At 39.3% G+C, this 23,737-nt stretch overlaps 1 protein-coding gene and 1 long non-coding RNA gene across 18 annotated transcripts in view; one reads left to right on the top strand and one right to left on the bottom strand.

The window, feature by feature from the left end:
- FERMT2 (FERM domain containing kindlin 2) overlaps positions 1-21,684 on the top strand; it is a 95,772-nt gene extending 74,088 nt beyond the window's left edge. For 3 of the 11 annotated variants that reach the window (XM_064571060.1, XM_064571059.1, XM_064571063.1), the window contains 10 exons: positions 313-459; positions 4,810-4,944; positions 5,650-5,699; positions 7,125-7,249; positions 14,613-14,719; positions 14,858-15,079; positions 17,801-17,821; positions 18,436-18,560; positions 18,851-18,992; positions 20,403-21,684. In XM_064571060.1, the coding sequence (XP_064427130.1) occupies positions 313-459; positions 4,810-4,944; positions 5,650-5,699; positions 7,125-7,249; positions 14,613-14,719; positions 14,858-15,079; positions 17,801-17,821; positions 18,436-18,560; positions 18,851-18,992; positions 20,403-20,576 (1,248 nt within the window). In that variant the 3' untranslated portion in view covers positions 20,577-21,684. The other 8 variants (XM_064571064.1, XM_064571065.1, XM_045900879.3 and 5 more) reach the window with 6 other exon arrangements.
- LOC123861601 (uncharacterized) overlaps positions 1-23,737 on the bottom strand; it is a 207,623-nt gene that overhangs the window by 93,865 nt on the left and 90,021 nt on the right. The window lies entirely within an intron of this gene.

Below are 23,737 nucleotides of genomic sequence, written 5' to 3'. Positions count from 1 at the left end.
GCAGTCACTTTTATCTTACTGTAAATGTAGTCTTTCAAGTTAAGTTCATTTTGTTAAGAGCTCTGTCCCTGTAAAATAACATACAGAATCTTACTTCTAATACTGAATAATAATATTTTGGTGTTTTTTTTAAATGTCATTTTTAATGGAAAATTAGATGTGGGTATATATACATATACCTAACCCTATAGGTATCTTTATTATTGAGTATTTGATACTGAATAAAAACCCCAGGGAAAAAAATGTATATCAAAACTTTTTTGTCAAGCTTTGAAAGTGAATATTCAGTTTTCAAACTTTTTTATGTTAAAGGTAATGTATTACAAAAGGATTGTGTCTCTTTTGCTGCAGTATGATGCAATCAGAATCAATCAGCTTTATGAGCAGGCCAAATGGGCTATTCTCCTAGAAGAAATTGAGTGCACAGAAGAAGAAATGATGATGTTTGCAGCCTTGCAGGTAGTAAAGAGTATTGTATTGGTAAATGGGACTTTTCATGGGAAAAGCATAGGGGATTATTTTTAAATAGTAAATTAGAAAACTATAATTCCAGTAGCATTTTGATAGTGTTTACTTTTTGCTATGTAGAAATTGAATACACTTAGAAGACAAAATAAGTACATGAATTTAATTTTTTGTCTTCTTATCTAAGAGTTTAGTGATATACTTAATATTTTTCTGTATCCTATAGGAGAAAAATATCCTCCCACCCCCAAATATATATTAGCTAAAAACTGCCCAGTTTTCCCTTAGAAATAAGATCTGTATTGCAAATCAGATTTCTAAAATGAAGCTTATTTGCATAATTTCCTAAGTAGCTGGGGATGGTAATCCTTAAGAAGTAGGTAGCTAATGTTTTCCCGAGATTAAACCAGTGTTATCCCAAAAGTGGTTCTTGCATATGAGCTTTTTCAGAATTACAGTAGTGCTTATTAAAAAATTGTCCACTTCATTACTGCTGTCCCCTCTAGCAAAATAACATAGGGTGGCATCCACAAATCTGCATTCTTAGAGATACTGAGATGCATGTAGCTGACCACTGGAGTAGTCATTCTTCCATTTCAGATAATTGAGTGAGGCTTTAGTGAATGTTCTCAGATTATGGTAGAATTCTGGTTTTGCCTAAAGTCCTAACAAAATTGGTATTCTTTAAGTACAGGAAGCAGAGTTGACATTTAGTTATGAATCACTGTTGTGGCTCAGTCGGTTAAGCAGCTGCCTTTGGCTCAGATCATGATCTCCGGGTCCTGGGATCGGGCCTCATTGGGCTCCCTGCTCAGTGGGGAGACAGGGAGCTGCTTCTCCCTCTCCCTCTGCCCCTCTTGTGCTCTGTCTCTCAAATAAATACAATCTTTTAAAGAAGAAAAAAGGAAAAAGAAAAGCTTTCACTGTAAAAATGATTTTACTTTTCTTCTCTTTAGAACACAAATAAAAATGCTCTCAATCTTCTAAATGCTTTTATACATCCAGGAAAGTTTTCTGGTTAAAACTCAAAAAATTGTCCTTTGTAATGGAAGAAAAGCACATTTCTTCTCAGTTTACATGACGAAAGAAAGGGATCGAAACAGAGCTTAGACAAGGAAAATCTTTGATGACAGAGGAGTTAGAGACTTGCTTAATCAACTAGTTAAGAGTCTTCTATTGTGTTCCTGGATAATTCAGACTATCTGAAGAATTTCTTTTTGTTGTTTTTTGTTTGTTTGTTTGTTTTTTTAAAGATTTTATTTATTCATTTGACAGAGAGAGACACAGCGAGAGCGGGAACACAAGCAGGGGGAGTGGGAGAGGGAGAAGCAGGCTTCCCGAGGAGCAGGGAGCCCGATGCGGGGCTCGATCCCAGGACCCTGGGATCATGACCTGAGCCGAAGGCAGACGCTTAACGACTGAGCCACCCAGGCGCCCCCTATCTGAAGAATTTCTTGAATTAAATTCTGGAGTAATCTTATTCAGAGTACCTCACTTGGTTTATGGCTTTCTACCTATATCTTTCTTTCTTAGAATATGGGCTTATAATTTTATAGTGAAGGTTTTGCCAATGACAGAATAATAATACATATAAAATATATATGGGGGAAAACACAGATTTTTATTATATAGTATTTTTTAAATCTTTTTATTATAAAAATAATGCACTTAAAAAAAAGCCCAACAGATATAAACGTGCCTGGCACATAGGTGCTCAGAAAAATTTGTTGAGGGCGCCTGGGTGGCTCAGTTGGTTAAGCGACTGCCTTCGGCTCAGGTTATGATCCCAGGGTCCTGGGATCGAGTCCCGCATCGGGCTCCCTGCTCGGCAGGGAGTCTGCTTCTCCCTCTGACCTTCCTCCCTCTCATGCTGTTTCTCTCTCGCTCGCTCTCTAATAAATAAATAAAATCTTAAACAACAAAAAAAACGTTTTTTAAAAAAAAAAAAATTTGTTGAGTGAGAATATAGTTGACCCTTGAACAACAAGGGGTTGGGTCCACTTATAATAATGCAGGCTTTCTCCAATAAATATAGTACAGTAAATGTATTTTCCTTATGATTTGCCTAACATTTTCTTTTCTCTAGCTTTATTGTAAGAATGAGTATATAACACATATACAAAATATCTGTTAATTGACTGTTTATGTTATTAGTAAGGTTTCTAGTCAAGAGCCAGGCTATGAGTAAAGTTCTGGGAGAGTTAGCGCCCCTAGCCCCCATGTTGTCCAAGGGTCAAATGTACACACAGTTGTATTTTCACAGAAATGGGATTATTTTGTAGCTTTCCCCCACCCCGTGTATTGTAGATATTCCATTTTAGTGCAGTAGAAAATGCATCAGAAACCATGAATTTTAATCTCTGGAAACTGAATGTCCCAAAACATAGCTCTCCTGAACCATTTTAGAATCTAGTTTTAATGAGAGAATTCTGAACTAAAAATCTCCTGAGTTTTTAGAAGCCTTCCCAGAGACTGACCCAAAGGCTCTAGAACCCATCCAGTACCATAAGGGGGAAAGTTTGAAAAGATGGCAAGGAAATGCCTGGTGTTTTTATCTCCGGCATAGCCTACACTGAATTATTTTCTCCTTGGGGCTTCTGTTTTCTTTTGTAACATAAATCTATAGTAGTAAAAAGAAACAAACAATTAAAAGTAAGAAGGCGTAGATAAAAAATAAAAAGGTAATAACACTGTTTTTAAAGCAATTACATCCTTGGGCACCTGGGTGGCTCAGTCAGTTAGGCGGCTGCCTTCGGCTTGGGTCATGATCCCAGGGTCCTGGGATCGAGTCCCGCATCGGGCTCCCTGCTCTGCAGGGAGCCTGCTTCTCCCTCTCCATCTGCCTGCTTCTCTGCCTACTTGTGCTCTCTACCTCTCTGTCAAATAAATAAATAAAATCTTTAAAAAAATAAAAAATAAGGCAATTACATCCAAGTCTGTATTGTAACATTTAATAGATATCCCATGCACCCTCTGAAAGCAAAGCTGGATTTTAAGACCAGTCCCATTCATAGCCAGGGTTTTTCCGAGGTAACTTCTAAGGACTTTTTGCATCACAATCACCTGACTCACTTAACCAACTGAGCCACCCAGGTGCCCCTCACCTGACTCACTTAATAAAAATGCAGATTCTGGGCTGGACACCAGATTTGCTGAATCAAAATCTCTGGGGATGAACCTAAGAATCTGTATTTTTAACCAACTCTCTTGATGATGCTTAATGTTACTCTTACATTTAAGGCGGCCGTCTAAGGGCCCTCAACCTACCTCATTCTCCATGATTGGTGAACATGGAAGTTTCTATCACTAAGGATCTCATTTTAGCACAACTGAAGGTACAGCGAGAGACTGTTCATTACCAATTCACTAAATCTTAAAATATAGAGGAACACTGACAATTGGCCTCAGATTAGTTCATTCAATGTTCCCCAGGAATAGACTGTATTCAGTGAATGGATACTTCAGAAATTTGGAGTGCTCTTTAATTCTTTGAAAGGTAACTGATTAAGTGATTTTAAAAGTTCTGCTTACCTTTGTATGAAACCTCGGTAAGGTTTAACATCAGAATCCTAATAGATTATTAGTATTTGTTCTAAGTGACTTACCTAAGTATGTTTAAAATCATAACTAGTTATTCTATATGCAAAGATTTTTCTATCTACATATAGGAGTACTACTCATCGTGTATATACACACACAAATACATATATGAGTGTATATATTCACGTATAAATGTAATCAATCTTATTCTTATGTAACTGAGAATATAAACATCTTCCTCTGATTATGTTTTCAGCATTGAATTGAGGTGGGGCGGGGGTGGTGGTGGAGAGTGGAGCTTCAGCTTTCAGCCTAATACTTACAACTGATAAATTTTCCTCTGCTGGGTAATAGCAGTAATATAAGGTAATTAATGTTAATCCATTTTTACAAAAGACCTTATGCATATTCTGTTAATTCATTCAGTATTCATCGGTTTCAGGATCTGTTCTAGACACAGGGAATACTGCAGTGGGGGGGGGGCAGGGTGGAGGGAGAAAACCAGTAAAAAAAGATCTGCTCATGTGGAGCTTAGTGGAGGACATGTTAACTCTGAATTCTAGGGCTTCCCAAACTAAATTCATTTTTATATGTCCAAAGACCTGCTTTTTTTGGATAAATATTTATTAGGATATCTGGGACACTGCTTTCAGGTGCCGTTTATTTTCTGATCATTCTAGTTCTTGGACGGTTTCATCTTTTCAAGTTAGGTGATGAAAAGCATTCAGTATAGATGCAGGTAGTAATCTCATTTTAAAGTTTTAAAGTTAGAACAGTTAAATAAACTATCATTTCTATTTTCAGTATCACATCAATAAGTTGTCAATCATGACATCAGAGAATCATTTGAACAACAGTGACAAAGAAGTGGACGAAGTTGATGCTGCCCTTTCAGACCTGGAGATCACTTTGGAAGGGGGGAAAACATCAACAATTTTGGTAGGGTGAATCTAATTCCTACTAGTTTAGTTGGAATTGATGCTTATCTTTTTGTGGATTTAGGTTCTCATAAGTATTGGGTGGCTGTGGAGAAATATTTCATGCTTTCGAGAATACAGGTGTTGACTTTTCAGAAATTAGTATTGTTCTAGTCTCCAGTGCTTCAAATACAGTAAAGATAGATCTTGTGATACGGACCCATTCTCTCACGAGCAGTGGGAAAACAGTTCTGCAGAGTGAAAGGTAGTCTCAAGTCACGGCAAAATCCATTTAGTGAGCTGCACATTTGAAATATTACAAAAAGAAGAGAAGAGATCTTGGGAAAAATTTTAAATACTAAGTTTGGTTTTAAAGCTTAGGAACTAGTTATTACAGAAGAAACACTTACCTCAGGGCTGTTACGATTTTGCAGAATTTCCATATGCCCAGATACGAACAGTTTTAGGTGAATTAGAATCAGTAATATGTTCTTAAAGGTTATATGAATTGCTATTTTAATCGCATCTTTTATTAGCTTTTTATGCCATTTGAAAATGACTTTGTAATTTATGACCATATAATATGATTATACATTTAAAACCTTCATAATCTGTATTTTATGTAATTTTGCTTATAAAATAAGCTGATAATTGATATCAGATACTAAACATTAGAGTTTCAAGTTTCAAGAAAAATCAGGAGAAAATGATTTAATTCTTTCCCTAGGGTGACATCACTTCTATTCCTGAACTTGCTGACTATATTAAAGTTTTTAAGTAAGTACAAAAAGGGGAGGGATTCCATGGGGCGCCTGGGTGGCTCAGTCGGTTAAGCGTCTGCCTTCGGCTCGGGTCATGATCCCAGGGTCCTGGGATCGAGCCCTGCATCAGGCTCCCTGCTCAGCAGGAAGCCTGCTTCTCCCTCTCCCACTCCTCCTGCTAGTGTTCCCTCTCTCGCTGTCTCTCTCTGTCAAATAAATAAATAAAAATCTTAAAAAAGGGGGGGGGGAGGGATTCCAAATATTAATGAATGATAAATACCAATTTCATAGTCTCATTCATATTATTGAAATTTTTTTATTGTAAGTTTAGCAAATGCATCTGTAAAAGCATTTACCAGTTAGAGAAACACTAAATTATGAGAGAAAATAACCATCTTTACCAAATTAAAACTGCAATACTCAGGAACTTGTTTTTTTCTGATAAAACTTTTCTTAAAGGGGAAAAACAAAGACTGTGTAGCCTAGATTGCATTGCACAGATTCTGAGACATTCAGTGGCATTTCAGTATAAAGCATCCCCTCTGGGTGAAAGCAGGACATAATGAACTATTATTGCCAGTGGTTATTTCCTTGTTCAGAGCCCTAGATTCTATTGCATTTTATTCATTTGTTCATGGAACATTATATAATAAGATTCCAGTGTATCTTATCTAGACTTTTATCAATCTAGGCATAATACAGTTGAGAGCTAGGCATTAAAGCCAAGAGGGTAAAGAGGAGAGGAGGTGATGTGGAGTATAAGATGTAAAGCTATTATGGAATAAACCATTTACTGTAGCTAAACCTAGAACAGCTCCCCATATGGATCGTTTCTGAGGTAGGGGCATGATTTCAGATGCAGCTCCCTACCCCCTTTCTCCTCCCATTACACACCTTTCCTTATCCACTCTCCATCATGACTGCTCTGTTTTCTTTGTGTTTGGCATTGGGGTGGCAAGTTGAAGCACCATTCAGATACACCCCTAAAAGAGATAAGCACTTCCCTCACTTTAGTTATGCTAGGTGCACCTGCCTGTCCAGAGGGGCCCCAAAGGCAGCCCTGCACACACCCAAGAACCTGCTGGTGATTATAGGACCTAGGAGCCTTCCCATTGGTGACATTTACTTCACCTTTCTTTTCTTGTCCTTTCCATGTGACCTGCTAGTGATAGAGATGGCTGCCACTGACAAGTACTCAAATCCTGGCCTTCCTATCTTTCTCCTCTGCCCATTCATTCTTTGTGAGATATTCCTGAGTAGACTGATGAAGAAGAGGCAAATCCAGTAACAGCAACATTGAATAGAACACACTGGCCCAAGAACTCAGTTCAATATATGTACAACTTGGCCTTAGACTTTAATGATGTGAAACTTTGCCACTAATACTATTGATAAAGTTATTTAAAAAGTTGTTTTTCTGTTAATTCTATTTGACACGTAGACCAAAAAAGCTGACTCTAAAAGGATACAAGCAATATTGGTGCACCTTTAAAGATACATCTATTTCTTGCTATAAGAGCAAAGAAGAATCCAGCGGCACACCAGCTCATCAGATGAACCTAAGAGGTAAGGGAAGCCTTGGAATGACAGGTGTTGATAATGAAATTTCTCTTGGCTAATAGTCAATAAATTTCACTTTGCTGGGGGGGGTAGTTTTTCAGCAGATTCATTACTCCTTTGGGTACTATTTTAGGTCTAGATTCTTCTTCTTTTTGCTATGTTGTTTTTATCAGTTTTGAATATTCAATTTCACATGGATATTTTGTTGTAATCTCTTTGTGCAGTCCACATTTGAAGTGATACCACTTTTCTTCTTGTCAAGTGAATTTGTGGTACCTCTTTTCTCATCTTCAGCATTGGGATATTCAGGTTTTCTTCATTCTCATCCGTGTTGTAGTTCTCTCCTCTGTTTTTGCTGGCTTCTCCCTTCTTTATCAGCATCCTGCTCATCTTTCTGACTTTCACTGATGACAAGCTGATGCCTCTGAGGTTCCCCAGCCTCTTTTTTGGCTCAGCAGTGGGGTCGCAGGCACTTGTGGGGTTTGACCAAGTTCTTCCTCTTCCCCAGTAACTCTTCCTGCACATTTTTGTTCCACACTCAGCTCTCGGTCTGGTCTCTGGGGTAGCCCCAGGGTACCCCTCTGAGGCTCCTCCTAGCTGACAACCTGAATCTCATTGGCTTCCTCTTCAAATCCAGAGCTGTCCCTAGGGGCTGGTATTTGAGGCAAATGTGCTTCCTGTGGCCTCAGCTGATCCTGGCTGGGGGCTCAGAGCTACTACTGGCTTTGGCTCCCCCCCCGCCATTTCATTTGCCATTTGGGTGACTTCTTTCGTTCTTCATACTGCTCCTTCACCTCCTTTATCTGATGGATGGTTCAGGTAGAAGGAGAATTTCCTGTCCAGGTTGGGCTGGTTCTTCGGCAGCTAGAGGACATCTTGCTGCTTCCTGCCGCGATTTTTTTACAGGGTCTTGCAGATTGTTGATGAGCCCTTCACTTGTGGGCATATTTACTAAAAGCACCTGGCTCACTTGCAGTGAGAACTGCACTCACCACACCCTTGGCACCAGTGTGCTTGATGCAGGATGCAGTAGATTGGCATCTTACCGTTCCATACTCTTTACAGCAAAGGCCAGAAAACTAAGATACATTTTCTGGACTTATTTCCAGTGAGATTTTGATTCCAATCAGATGCATTCATGTTGAGACTTAAATTCCCGATTAAGTTAAGGGGCTGAAGAGACAGAATTGAGAAAGGAGCAAGGTGCTTCTGGGCTGTGGAGCTGCAAGGGCAGCCTCCTGGTTTCCCAGCCTCTTGGTGGTAGCACTTGCCTTTGGCAGGCCAGTTGTGAGGGTGGTGGTCAGGGGGTTAATTCCTATTGGCCCAGCCCATTTCTCCTTTGGGTAACATTTTGCATGTACATTTATGATTACATGTAAAGCAATATGTCTTTCTAACTAAAAATATCCATATTTGAACAAAAGTACCCAAGAACGGAGTCCCTGACTCATTGACAAAAATGATTCCCAAAACAATTTCATTTACTGCTTAAAATACAGAGGTGCTTTCCTTGATCTATAGTCTTAATTTTGCTTTCTACATAGTACATTAGGATATTTTTACTATATTTCAACAAAATGTCCAAATCTGTGTTCTGCCCAGTAGTCCTCTGAATTGTTGTTTTAAAAAATAGGAAATCCCTGTCCTGGGTAGAAGATTAATGTGCCCATGTGTTAGAATTCTGTAATTTTCCTAAAAGTTAATTAGGCTCACTGCCTTTCTCTTGTAAGAACCATGGGTTTAACTTTTGGGTCTCTCATTATTTGTTACTCTTAGAATCCATTGCAGTTTTGTTCTTGCTTCTCTTCTAAGTTGCCCAGGACCAGCCCAGAATATCCACTCTTGATCTATAGACTAGATCTGTCTTCTCTGTCCCCCCTATTCCATCCTTAACCTTCCTTTTTTTTTTTTTTTTTTTTTTTTTAAGATTTTATTTATTTGACAGAACACAAGTAGGCAGAGTGGCAGGCAGAGAGAGAGGGAGAATCAGACTCCCCGCTGAGCAGGGAGCCCGATGCAGGGCTCGATCCCAGGACCCTGGGATCATGACCCGAGCCGAAGGCAGATGCCCAACCGACTGAACCACCCAGGCGTCCTCATCCTTAACATTCTCCCTTTGTGACTGAGAAGTCAAGTCCTGGTATGGAGAATGGCTTATGATGTGCCGCCTCTTCCAGCTCCTCCCAAAAGAGCATTTTTCCGGCACATCACACTAACGAAGATACCACCAGTCTAAAAATCAAATGGCATAGATTCTGCTCTGCTATTAAACAAGCCCTGTGATTTTAGAAAAATAGCCTCTTTGGACCTCAATAACATCCTCTAAGAAATGAGAGTTTTAGACTAGATGCTCTCCCAAGGCCTTTGGACATCTAAAATGCAAGGTGTAAAAAATTCAGTTAAGCAAATAGTGAATTCCTGTGCCGTAAACTGTGCTAGATACTAGAGACATGAGAAAGAACAGATGACAGTCCCACCCCTTGAGGGGTTTAGAGCATGTTGGGGAGATAAAGAGTTACAATTTGGACAATAGTACTTTATCAGCACCACGCTCTAACCAACTGAGCTAGCCGGCCTCTGCTAGACAATAGTACTTTAAAAAGTAAGTAACAGGGCGCCTGGGTGGCTCAGTTGGTTAAGCGACTGCCTTCGGCTCAGGTCATGATCCCAGGGTCCTGGGATCGAGTCCCACATCGGGCTCCCGGCTCAGCAGGAAGCCTGCTTCTCCCTCTCCCACTCCCCCTGCTTGTGTTCCTGCTCTCGCTGTCTCTGTCTCTGTCAAATAAATAAATAAAATCTTTATAAAAAAAAAAAGTAACAGGTCTAAGGAAGAGCAAAGGGGTAACGGTGCTTGCTACATCAGTGTTCAGTGACAATGGAGAGAATTAGGGTAGACTTTGTGGGGGAGATAATGCCAGAGTTAGATCCAAGGTCTAATTCGAGGTCCATGGAAGGAAGGTTTGTTGGTAAAAGCTGTCCAGGCAGAGGCTGGTGTGGAGAACAGAGACTGGTGTGGAGAGAAGCATCAGCAACCACAGGGAGTTTGTGCTGCTGGAATGTAGGGTTCAAAGGGGAGGATGAATACTTCCGTAGTGGCTGTTGAGTCTGATTCCTACTAAGATGAGTGATAATAGCAGAAGAAATTGGCAGGAATTAAGAGGATAAAAATGTTGAGACTTGGGCGCCTGGGTGGCTCAGACGGTTAAGCGTCTGCCTTCGGCTCAGGTCATGATCCCAGGGTCCTGGGATCGAGTCCCGCATCGGGCTCCCTGCTCCTTGGGAGCCTGCTTCTCCCTCTGCCTCTCTCTCTCTCTCTCTGTCTCTCATGAATAAATAAATAAAATCTTAAAACAAAAAAACAAACAAACAAAAAAAATGTTGAGACTTTTTTTAAACTAGCAGCAGTGACGTGCCACTGAAAGATTATTAACATGAAAATGACAGGATCCATCCTATTTATATTGGCTACAGTATAGAGGAGTAATTTAGAGCAGTGACTGTGATCCAGATTAAGGTGATCAATATGGATGGGGAAGACCGTGCCAATTCAGACGACCCTGAGGAAGCCCAGTCAGCCGCCTGGGTGATTGACTTGGGAGAGGCCAATGGGAGGGACTTATTTCTGGCTTGTGCAGTTGGTTGAGTAGGGTTGAGAATGTACAAGAGCCGAGTTTGGGGAGCAAGATGATGAGTTTAATTTTGGGTCATTTTAAAGTCAAGGTACCTGGGGGATATCTCTTGAAGATACCCTGTAGGCCATTGGATCACGGGAGATCCGCACTGCAGATACTGATGGTAGCAGTTTTAGGATTAAAGGTAAATGCAGCCTTAGAACAGTTGTTTGCAATAGGAAAAGGCTAAGAAGAGAACCCTGCAGAACACCCATGTTTGAGGTACAGGGCAGATTAGAGGAAGAGGAGCTTGCAAGGGAAACAACAAATGCTTATGAAGACCATGAAAATGAGGTATGGTGGGGGCTAAGGTAAAAGTTGTTTCCAAAAGGACAGTAGTCAATAGCATCAAATGCTACAGAAAAGTAAGATAAAGATTGTTAAGCCTCCATAGCATTTCACCTCATTGGAGGTGGTTAGTGGCCTTGATGAAGAACAGATTCAGCAGATTTCAGTGGCCTTTTGAGTATGGGAGCCAAAGTACTCGCTGAGAAGTAAATCGGAAACAGCTTTTTGATGAACCTTATCTGTGACAAGGAAGGAGGAAAGAGGGCAATAATAGCAGAGAGGTATAAGGTGGAGGAGAAAGGCACTTTGTGGTTTAAGATGGGAGAAACTCAAGGAAGTTAAATGCTGATGGAAACACCACACTAGAAATAGAAAGGAAGAAAGAAATTTAGTATTCGGGAGAGGAAGAAGATCTCTTTAATGGATTGAGGCTCCTGGGATGGCAGGAAACTCAGCCTGCTTGGATAGGAGAGCCTTAAGAAGAGAGATGCCTCTTCCACTGGGTGGAAGTTGAGGGCAGCTAGCTTTATCAGCCATGGTGGCAGGAAGCTCTGTGACTCACTTCTGATGGCTTTCTTGGAAAAAAGAGATGAAGTTGTCCACTGAGAGTGAGTGGCATCAGAGGCCTGAGAAGATTTGAAATAAACATTGTTGAGAATGTCTGAAAACACAGAAATACTACAAGTGTTGAGGGCCAGGTTGAAGTTGGGAGTCCCATGAATTTCTAGTGAAACCTATCTGCTTGGTTTTGTGATTTTTTTTTTCCCCCTCCCCTCCTTTGAGTGTTCAGCAGCCTAATGTAGGCAAGTAAACGATAGGTTGGATTGAGCCCTGGTTAAGGTTAAGGTTTTGGTAAATGTGTATAATGGAAAGACAGTGAGTCTAGGGAATTGGAGCTTGATACCTGGTGAATGGTGTGCAGGCTGAACTCAGGAAAAGGAAGAGGTGAAAACATGTTGCTGATGGGGAGAAAGTTGAGGGGTTGCAGCAGAGGGTCCCTCAGATAGTTTGAAGAGAGGATTGAAGATTGTGATTAGAATGGGCTGTTTGCATTGAACATTTCAGAGGAAGCATAATTGGGTTATAGTGAAGTGTGGCATGTTGCCATTGAAGTAGGCAGCCAAGGTGGCACGGAGTGAATGTGGCCTGAGATGTGGCCTCGTTAAGTGCCTCTGCACCTACACCAGCACCTCTCTGGGCTTTTTAGTTTTTTTGGCATTTTACTTTACTTTTTTAAAAAGTTTATTTATTTAAAACAATCTTCGCACCCAACACGGAGCTCAAACTCAAGACCCTGAGATCAAGAGTCACACATTCCTCCAGTTGAGTCAGCCAGGTACCCCAATATTTTATTTTTAAAAGAGGCCTAATTATTATGGGATTGTATAGTTTAAATCCACTTGAATGATTAATGAAGTCCGTAGAAGATCGCGTATCTTCAAACATCTCTTTGTGTTTTTTTGTGTGTGTTTTTTTAAGATTTTATTTATTTGACAGAGAGACACAGCGAGAGAGGGAACACAAGTAGGGGGAGTGGGAGAGGGAGAAGCAGGCTTCCTGCCAAGCAGGGAGCCCGATATGGGGCTCAATCCCAGGACCCTGGGATCATGATCTGAGCCAAAGGCAGACGCTTAACGACTGAGCCACCCAGGCGCCCCCAAACATCTCTTTAACTTTGCAGATTAAATGCATTGCCACACAACTTACCGATAGTTTGTAATACTTGCACAGAAAGAGTTAAATGCTGTAGCTAATATTTTTAAAAGAAAGCAAGGGGGAGAAAGTCCACCAAATTCATGATAGGAGTTGCTTCTGGAGAGAAGACCTCCCATTTATCTAAAATGTTCTGTTTCTTTTAATATGATACTTCAGTTTTAAAATTTGTCCTTTTTATGTGGTGGATATATAGAGGTTTATTATCTTGTTTCTTATACTCTCTGTGCAGAGAAATTTGCTCAAGTACAAAGAGCAAGGAGACCACAGGCCCTAACAGTTTACAAGCCTACTTGATGGTCCTGAGACATATTGAGGGTGACAACTGGAATGCCCTTTAAAGAGCTTGACATGTACATTATCTTTTTGTCCTTATAGCATTCCAGTGAGGTAGAGTTTAAGGTTGGGAAATTTGGGGAGAGATGTTAAATAAATTGGCAATAATTATGAAGTGACAGAGAAAGGTGTGGAACCTAAATCAGATGGCAGAGCTCCACTCCACTGTATTACACCAGTTACTACTTGTTTATGACAGCCATTATCCCACCATCTAACTGAGTATATGTTCAGTCCATCTAAAGCTACTAGCTAATGCTTAACCGAGTTGATTACATGGATTTTGTAAGCCCATAAATCTATGTGTTGCTGAAAACTTGACAGTAAAGTTCTGAATATCAGTTATTTTCATGCTGACTTCCCCAGTATGTAAGTGTACATTACCTTCTGTAGTAGATGTGCTCCTAAAATAACTGCGCATAAAGTTAACTTATGTATTGAGTCCTATCTATGAAGGAATTACAGTTTTAAAGAAACCATTTTTGTGCAGATGCTCACCCTCTGAATCGAAGTATTTGTAAGTGTGAATATTTAAGTGCTCCAGCACTGTGGAATTTGGGAAAGAGGCATGTGCGTAGGAGCATCCAGTTGGATCAGGAAAGCCTGTGTTTTCCCTCCCCTCTTCTCCTCTCCCCTCCCCCTGTGCCATTAGGCTTCTTCCTTCCATGGAGGCATAGGAGGGCCCTGAGGAGACTCCCATATAGGACCCCAGCTCAAACTAGGAATCCCACACACACAGTACCTTTTCTTTTTTTAAAGGCATCATAAAAGTTATTTATTCTTGGGGCACCTGGCTGGTAGCGCATGGGGTCATGAGTTCCAGCCCCATGTTGGGTAGAGAGATTACTTAATGTGTTTTGATAAGATGACTTTTTTTAAGTTAGAATTGAATTACAGAAAGATGCTTTAATACCCCTATACATTTAGAAACGTAAAAACCCCAAATAATTTAAGGTTCAAGGAACTGAATGATATTAAAACAGTATTTGGGCACCTGGGCGGCTCAGTTGGTTGAGCATCCAACTCTTGGTTTCAGCTTGGGTCATGATCTCAGGTTGTGTCGGGCTCTCTCTCTCTCTTTCAAACAAATCTTAAAAAAAAAACCCCACAATGTGGGATGGTGTTTTGGGGTAATATCCTTTTTAATAGTACCCTTTCCTTCCCTTTTCAGTCAAGTTTTATGAAGGCCACAAACTATTAGATGTGACTCTCTGCTCCACCTCAAAGTTATTGGGCAGAAAAACTTCTTCCGGAAATAGCAAAATTCAGCATGTTAAGATACCATAAAATGAGGGCTGCCTGTATTGGCTTGGGATTTCTTAAAAGTAAATTTGACCATTTTAATACTTTCTTTATTATAGGATGTGAAGTTACCCCAGATGTAAACATTTCAGGGCAAAAATTTAACATTAAACTCCTGATTCCAGTTGCAGAAGGCATGAATGAAATCTGGCTTCGTTGTGACAATGTAAGTTTTCCGATTAAAAATAAAACCCTCAATTTTTCTTTGATTCCTTAGTATGAGTAGACCAGTCATCCTTACGTTTTATACTCAAAGGGACCCGTCATGTGATACATTTCATATTTTAGTGTTTCTTTTCAACAGGAAAAGCAGTATGCACACTGGATGGCAGCCTGCAGATTAGCCTCCAAAGGCAAGACCATGGCAGACAGTTCGTATAACTTAGAAGTTCAAAATATTCTTTCCTTTCTGAAGATGCAACATTTAAACCCAGATCCTCAGTTAATACCAGAGCAGATCACAACTGATATAAATCCTGAATGTTTGGTGTCCCCTCGCTATCTAAAAAAGTACAAGAACAAGCAGGTATTTGATTCATTTTACTTCACCTCTTTTCTTCTGGTTTTATGATTTTATGTACATACTTTAAATTTAGTTTCCCCTCTTATACAAAACTTTTAATCTTAATTTCATATCCGGTGGCCAGAGTATAAAATAGGCTGCAGATATAAATTGGTCATTTAAAAAAATGTTTCTCATTTTCATAGGACAGATAAGGAGGTAAGATGTTGGAAGCATATTTACTCGCAACAACCTAAGGAAACCACCCTGTGAATGGGGTGTTCTTTCAGTGTGGATGCTTTGGGTTTTACTCCTTATATAATGAAGTGTGGGTATAAAGCACAGCCAGCATTTCCCAACAAAATCTATAACAACTCTTCTTGCTGTCGAAATTGACTTTTTCAGCTTCGGAAATAAACTTTGTAAGGGTGGAAATAGTCTATAGTTCAACATTGTTTTTTCTTAACAGTAAAGAACCTAAACCAAGATGTACATGATGTGACAGAGTTTGGTAAATTTTCATTGAAATTTCACTGCTTTTGTTCACTCTGTTTAGAATTCCTTTCCTGGAAATTAATACCATAAAAGGATTGCTATTTAGGAAAATGGTTCTTTGGTACAACATAAAAGGTTCTTTGCAGGGGAATTTCACTTGGGATAGCCCCCAGTATTCGCTACACCAAACATCATGCCGTAAAAGGCAAAGGCTTCAGTCTGAGGTGGGGGGTGAAGAAGACCTTTCAAATAAATATTTCATTTCTATGTAGTTTCATTTTTATCTCTGTTAAAGAATAATTTTAAAACATTACTGAAAGGGCCCAATGAAATACCCAGAACGCTTATTAATTCTTAACTTTAAATATAATGTTTATCATATGGGTCTGATATCACTTAGCTAAAAATAAATATTCAGAAGTTTTAGTCACCAAGTATTTGTCTTTAAGTTTCAGAGGTTGTGTAAGCTACATGGAAATTGTTTATCCCACAGTCCTATGATGTGGGAGTAGTAAGGAATGGAGGAAATGCTGCCCTGGGGAGCTTTGTGGAATGTAGATTGTAAGTTAAAAAGGGAAAGTGAATCAAGTACTAATTTCATTTTTTTTTTATTCTTAATTATTTCATTTAAAAATTACTTGTTCTTTCTTTCTTTTTATTTATTTATTTATTTATTTATGAGAGTCAGAGAGAGAGATAGAGAGAGGCAGTGGCAGAGGGAGAAGCAGGCTTCCCGCCGAGCAGGGAGCCCGATGCGGGACTCGATCCCAGGATCCTGGGATCGTGACCTGAGCCGAAGGCAGACGCTTAACCATCTGAGCCACCCAGGCATCCCTAAAAATTACTTGTTAAAAAAAAAAACTTGTTTCTGAAAGTGGATTCATTTGCCTTCGGAAGGCAAGGAAGAATTTCAGACCTTAGCAAGCTTACCATTTCACTGTCAGGTATCAGGAAAAAGAGATCTTAAAATGTAACTGTGAATATTGCCAAATGTTGGTTTAGTTGTCAGAGGTACTGAGTTGTTTTCTCAGAAGCCTTTCAAGTGATAATTTTCACTTTTTAAAAAAGATAGTTTTCTATCCCTGATTTCTCAGCTAGATTGTCAAGTGAAAATTCTCTTGCGGACAAAAACAGTGAATATTTGACTGTCTTTAACTGGCAGGATGGCAGTATGTGTGTGGTCCATGGTTAAGGATCCTTCCAGCCTTGTCTTCCATGTTGGCCTCTTACCAAATGCATAATCTTTCCTAATTCTCCCTTCCCTGACTAGATTTATAAGTTGTTCCCAGAAAGTAGAGACCTAGGAAGTGCTGACAGGCAGAAGTATAGTTGCTATTGTGTGTCAGGTGCTGTACTAGTCATTGGATGTAGTGCTTAGTAATCGTTAAGCTATCTAATACAGTGGCATTCAGGAGTCCAGTAGGAAGAGATGCGGGCCATGGGCTCTTTCATTCCTACCAGGGCCCATCAATAGAGATTCTGTTATATTTAATCTACTTTAAATCCCCAAAACTACATATTATTTAAACTTGCTATATATATCTTAACATGACTATGACTCCCAAACCGGATTTTTACATTTTAAAGAAGAGTTGTTCCCTGTTTTACCCATGTGAATACAAATTGAAATAGACTAATATGTGTACAACCTCCATTCCTAGTGTAGTGTATAGCATCTCTTCATTTTCCCTTCCAGGAAAAAGGATGCAAAAAACAGATGGTAATTGAGGGGTTTGCTTTTCTCTTGTAAATAAAGAAACAGTATGGTCACTGCACTTACTTTATACCTTCAGCTTATTTCTGAAAAGCGGTGCATGGGTCATATTATTGGACTCAATCTCAAAACATTAAAGGTTTTTGAATATTAATTTTGATTTTGCTACTAAAATCATTAGTCCTACCCTAACCAGTAAGAACCTGGTAAATGAGCAGGGAAAAGGGTATTTGCTCTTTATTTTTCCCTACAAATTCTCTACCCATAATTTTAGTAACACTTAACAATCTTAAAATAATGTTGGAAGTATTTCTCAGTATCCTAAATGGAAAGTAATCGCTGCTTCCTTGTTTTCATTTTCATGCTTGCATTTACTTTGCTTGGTTTCCACCTAAAGTAATTTTTTTTGCATGGTTTTTGGCTGGAATTTTGGTTTGCAGGTTACCGCAACTTTTTCTTTGCTTCATTGCCATTTTTCTGATTGCCTTTTTTTGTCTTTCTGCTTCCTTTTTCTTTCTTCGCATTGCCATCTACAGCCAGGCTATATAAGAGATTTGGTAAGTTCTCCATATTTACCAAAAAAAAAGAAAAATCATAAAATATTGAAAGCCCTAGCCACAATCCCCTCTTACGGATTAATTTCCTTCCACTCTGTGGGAGTAATCATCCCAGAGGGAGTATAATTTAAATTAAAAGTTAACTTTTCTAATGATTCCTATAGGAAAAATTTTAAATTATTATGGTGGTTTCAAGTACTAATTTAAAGGTGCTAATATTCCTGCTAGAAATTTATGTTCCAGGTACTCACTCTGATAATTGTGTCTTGGTGCTCAGTTTAAAACTCATATCATGTAGAGGATTAGAACAGGCCCTTTTATGAAAGCAGTGACATGCGTGTGTATACTTGGAATGTCTCTCCAGCGTGGCAGTTACGTACTCCTAACTGTACTTCTTGTTTCTGGATATATGGAAACGGACATTAATGAAGAAATATATCAAGGTTTATTTTGAAGAGTCATCATTTTACTGAAATTCCCAAATGTAGCTGTAGAAATTTCCCAATTCCAACTCTTAACAATACGTGATTGTAGGGTTTTTTTTTACTTTTTGTCTTGATCCTCCCATGAAAGAATATTGTCTGATGGTAAAGGTGGTGTTTAATCATGTTTAGATAACAGCAAGAATCTTGGAGGCCCATCAGAATGTAGCTCAGATGAGTCTAATTGAAGCCAAGATGAGGTTTATTCAAGCTTGGCAGTCGTTACCAGAATTTGGCATCACACACTTTATTGCAAGGTCAGTGGTTCTCCTAAACACTTGTGTATAAATCTTAATCTGTTCCTTTTTACTTAATCTACTTCAGTTAAACATTTAAAGTACCTACTGAGATCTATTGAGCAATTTGAAACCTATTTTCTATACTTGTAATTTTTACATTAAAAATTCAAAATGATTTCTATTTTTACTTATGTGAAGATACCATTTTTTTTTTTTAAAGTGCACATCTTAAAAGAAAACCAGAGCAGCATGTCCTCCCACTCCCACCAACATGTTTTTAAACATTTTGTATGTTTTTAATACTGTAGGTTCCAGGGAGGAAAAAAAGAAGAACTTATTGGGATTGCATACAACAGACTGATTAGGATGGATGCCAGCACAGGAGACGCAATTAAAACATGGCGTTTCAGTAACATGAAACAGTGGAACGTAAACTGGGAAATAAAAATGGTAAGCTCAGTGTTAACTTGAGTGCATGTAGAGCCCTTCTGCTAAGAATTAGTCAGTTAAGAATAAAAAGGCTGATAAATTCTGTAGATTATTTGTATCATCACCTCTTAAAGTATAAAACCTGGTTGGTTATTCATTTCCCAATTAAACTTGTCCACTTCATAACTAGCCCAGTTATTAGAATTCTAAGAACATAAGGATCTGCTTAGAAGCTGGTTTTCTGGAAATGGTACACCCCTGTCAGTCATGGTAGCAGCTACTGTTTATTGAGGGCCTCCCTTGCACCAGTGCTGATGCTAGATGTTGTTACATTCATACCCTATTTCTCAGCTCACCACAGCCTGCTGGGGTGGTTGGATTGGCCCTCCTTTACAAAGGAGGACACTCAGACTTAGAGGCCTGACAGCCATGATTGCCATAACCACACACTTGGTCACAGGGTCAGAATTCAAACTCAGACGCTCAGGGCGTCAAACCTGGCACAGCTACTCCTACATATCATGCTGCCCCTAGCCTTGGAGTACAAGGAATAGCATTTAAAATAAGCAGTCTTCTACTGATAAGCCATGGGTTTTGGGATCATTAGGTTTGTTGTATCAGTTTCTCTTACTGCATAGAATCTCATATTTCTGAAATACAGTAGTATCTCTCCTTATCTGTGGTAACCACGGTCCAGAAGCAGATGACCCATCCTCCTGACGTATTGTTAGAAGGTCCATAGTAGCCTAACACTACGTCACAGTGTCTGCTGTGTGCTTCACCTTCATCCCATCACGTGGGCATTTTATCATTTCCCATTATCACAAGGGTGAGTACAGTACAATAAGATATGTTGAGAGAGACCATATTCACATAACTTTGATTATAGTATATTGTTATAATTCTGTTTTATTATTGTTAATCTCTTATAGTATCTAATTGATAAACTTTATCATAGATATGTATGTAAAGGGAAAAAAGCATAGTATATATAGGGTTCAGTACTATCCACAGTTTCAGGCATCCACTGGGGGTCTAGAAATATAGTCCCCATGGATAAGGGAGGGCTACTGTATTCAAACATGATACCTAAAGGTTAAATATCTAGAGCAAATATTAAATTAAATGCAGGAAGTAGGTTTTCTCCCAGGCCTTGAAGAGAGACCTCATTAATTGAATCACCAGAGACCATTGGGAACATAATGACCTAAACCCCTTGCATTCAGTCTTTTCAGAACATGAAAACTAAAAAGGAGTGGTGGAGGGGCTAATAAACTTAATTCTTTTGGAATTGAAGGCATTATTAAGTTTAGGATTTAAAAAAAAAATTGAGGATCAACAAGTACTCTGTGAGAGGGCAGACTTTAAATAGAACACTACCATACGGAGTTCTCCTGGGACTGACTGACAGTTCTTGGGTCTTTGTTCCAGGTCACGGTAGAGTTTGCAGATGAAGTACGATTGTCCTTCATTTGTACTGAAGTAGATTGCAAAGTGGTTCATGAATTCATCGGTGGCTACATATTTCTCTCAACACGTGCAAAAGACCAAAATGAGAGTTTAGATGAAGAGATGTTCTACAAACTTACCAGTGGTTGGGTGTGAATAGAGATACTGTGTAATGAAACTCCATGGCCATAACAATATTTAACTTTGAAAGCTGTTGGTTGTTATATGCTGCTTAATAAAGTAAGCTTGAAATTTATCATTTTATCATGAAAACTTTTTTGCCTTACCAGACCAGTTAATAAGTGCACTAACAAGCACGACTATTAATCTGCTATCATGATACAATATATGGACTTGAATATGGCACACATTCCTTAGGGCCATGAATTGAAAACTAAAGTAGTGGGCAAGTCAGGAGCAAAAAATCACTGATTTAATTTAAGCTAGCCAAACCAAGAAACTTAAGCCATCTACTTTAAAGCTATCCAGGGCTTAAACTATATGAAGTCTATTTATCATGTTTAATGCATGTGTTTTAATGTATGTTTAATTTGATCTTGTGTTTTAAAAATACCTACTTCTGGTAGCCATTGATTCTCCATCCCCCACTCCCACCCCCAAATAAATCAGGCCTGCGAAAGATGCCTGATATTTAATAATGTCATTGTTTGACCTTGAAGGAAAATGCTATCAGTCTGTTAGGCTTGGTTTGTTTTTGTCCTTGAAGAAGCATGTATGTATATTGTCTTGTGTTTTTATTTTTACACCCTATTGTATTACAACACTTTTAGTATTCACCAGCATATTCACTGTCTGCCTAAAATATGCAACTTTTGCATTACAATATGAAGTAAAGGTCTATGAAGTATGCATTTTGTGTAACTAATGTACAAACACAAATTTTATAAAATTGTACAGTTTTTTTAAAAAACTACTCACAGCTAGCAAATGCCTTAGATGTAGCATCTTTGCATTAATTAAATGCTTTTAAAAATACAATTAATGTGCAGTTTTCATACCTGCTAAATTAAGAATGACTTCATTATAGTCATGATTTGCCACAGTGTCCTTAACTCTAATGCCTGGACTGGCCATGTTCTCGTCCGCTGCGCTGTTACAGTCCGCATTGGTGCTAGTCAGAAAATTCCTAGCTCACACAACCCAAAAGGATGCCGGGAGGGGTGGATTACCAGTATTGTCCAATAATCCATGGTTTAAAGACTGTATAAATGCATTTTATTTTAAATAAAAGCAAAATCTTTTATTTATGTTTCTTTTTGTACTTCTTGTCTTTACTGTTTACATACTAATTATCTGATGAAATGAACTTTTGCCTATACCTTGCGTTATGAGGACAGCTTGCTGGTATTCCAGAGTATCACCAGGTAGTGATACTTAATCTCTAGGATAGAGTCTTCCACCCCCTCACTTTTTCTGCTACTTAAAAATGAACTGCATAATATTTAAATATTCGAAATATAAACAGAAATACGACAGTTGAACAGACATTGTTGACTTGGGCCAAATTGGTTTGAACTGCAAACTGACTCCTGGTCTAAAAAACCACAACTCACATGTATGAATTTATTCCGTTGTTAGTGCTATTACATCCTCATTCCACCACAAAACAGCAGTCCTGGACTTTCTCCTTTAGCTCTGGCATTTAATCAGGCCAAGTCTTGTTCATTTTTCCCTCAGGCAAACTTTGTCATTGTTATCACTAACACCTGAATTCAGGTCCTTGTCCTGTGCCTGCCACGATGCCAAAGCCTCTAGAAGCAAAGCTCGGATCACATTCTCTATGGCTTTTCTTTGTACTCTAAGGTCAGGTCCTAACAAACCTAAACCTCACTCTAAAATATAAGGGCTCCTTCCACTAAAAAAAAAAAAAAAATTAAATAATATATTCCCTTTCCTCACCTTAAATACAGGTCACCAACTTGTATAGTCATTTGGTGAAAGCCCTAACATATATATATATTATTTATTTGAGAGCGAGCGAGAGTGCGTATGAGTGGGGGAAGGGCAGAGGGAGAAGGAGAGGGCGAAGCAGACTCCCTGCTGAACAGGGAGCTTGACTCGGGGCTCCATCCCAGGACTCTGAGATCATGACCTGAGCTGAAGGCAGACGCTTAACCAACTGAACCACCCAGGACCCCAGCCCTGAAATATATTTAGACGAAGGCATACCTGAGTCCCGTAGAGTCTCATAGCCACTCTGCTGATTTCTTGGGAGTTTTGCCCCACTTTCCATCTTAGCGATTTCGACATTAATTCAGCCCCAGCACAGCCCTGGCTGTATGTCAGTTCTGATGACCCTGGTTGACTACAGCATAACAGCCAAATCCCCAGGCAGGAGCTAAGAGGTCTTCCATGGTCAGGGTCCCAGCCTGCATTCTCCTCCTTATCTCCCAAACTGGGCGGCCCACATTCTCCAGACAGAGTTTGCACTCGCCTGCCACCGTGTCATTCCGCAGACTTTCTTCCAGTCTCCTCTACCTGTCCCAAATCCCATCTTTGTGGCGTTCTAGAAATTTTAAAAGAGCTCAAAGGTTCTTCCATGAATACTTCCAATTTTCCTCACAGCCCCAAATTTTCTTACTCCTGTAAACAGCTACTGAATTTGGTCCTTTTTGGAACGTAAAGAGCAATCATCCTTATTATGATTATTGCCTCTAATAATTTATTACTCCCTTGAGGACCAGGTCTGAGCCTCATGGTTTCTACCTAGGATCAGTTAACACATTTGTTCATTGCATATGGCTATTTTAGAAATCAAGGAATTATTACAACTTAGAATTTTTACAACCTCCGCATAGTTTAATATGGAGCAAACAGACATGGTTTTTGCACACCAGCTATGCATTAAGAGGCATGCTGAGTGTTCATGTACATGATCTCTTCTAAAGATTCACACAATCCATCCTCATTTTCTAGACTCAGAGAGGTCAAGTGACCTGTTCAAAGTAACAAAGCTATAATTAGTGCCAAGGTAGAGCTAGAAGTAGAACCCAGATTTCCTTCTCCCTACCCAATAGTGTTAAAAACAAACCCTTCACGAATCTTGAGGAACCCCATTGGTAGTGGTCTGTCTACGGAGACAACATGGCCGGAGCCTCCAGAGACAGTTTCAGGTTTCTGCTTTGTAACTCAGTTTCATGTGAACATGAAGTCACCGGGGCCAGGAGACCAACCAAGCTCTCTTCCAACTCTATTTCTCTTAAATCAGCAAGTTAGAGACCTGCTGATGATGCAGTTAATCAGTAATTTTAACTTGGCACAAATTATTTTTTACACAACCTTGAACTTCAAAGGGC

Source organism: Mirounga angustirostris, unplaced genomic scaffold (assembly GCF_029215605.1).
Source record: "Mirounga angustirostris isolate CCGP_5_RB_7025 unplaced genomic scaffold, mMirAng1.0.hap1 SCAF_9, whole genome shotgun sequence".
Lineage (NCBI taxonomy): Eukaryota > Metazoa > Chordata > Mammalia > Carnivora > Phocidae > Mirounga > Mirounga angustirostris.
The sequence above is the reverse complement of the archived record's forward strand: the minus strand, read 5'-3'. Positions and strand labels throughout refer to the sequence as shown.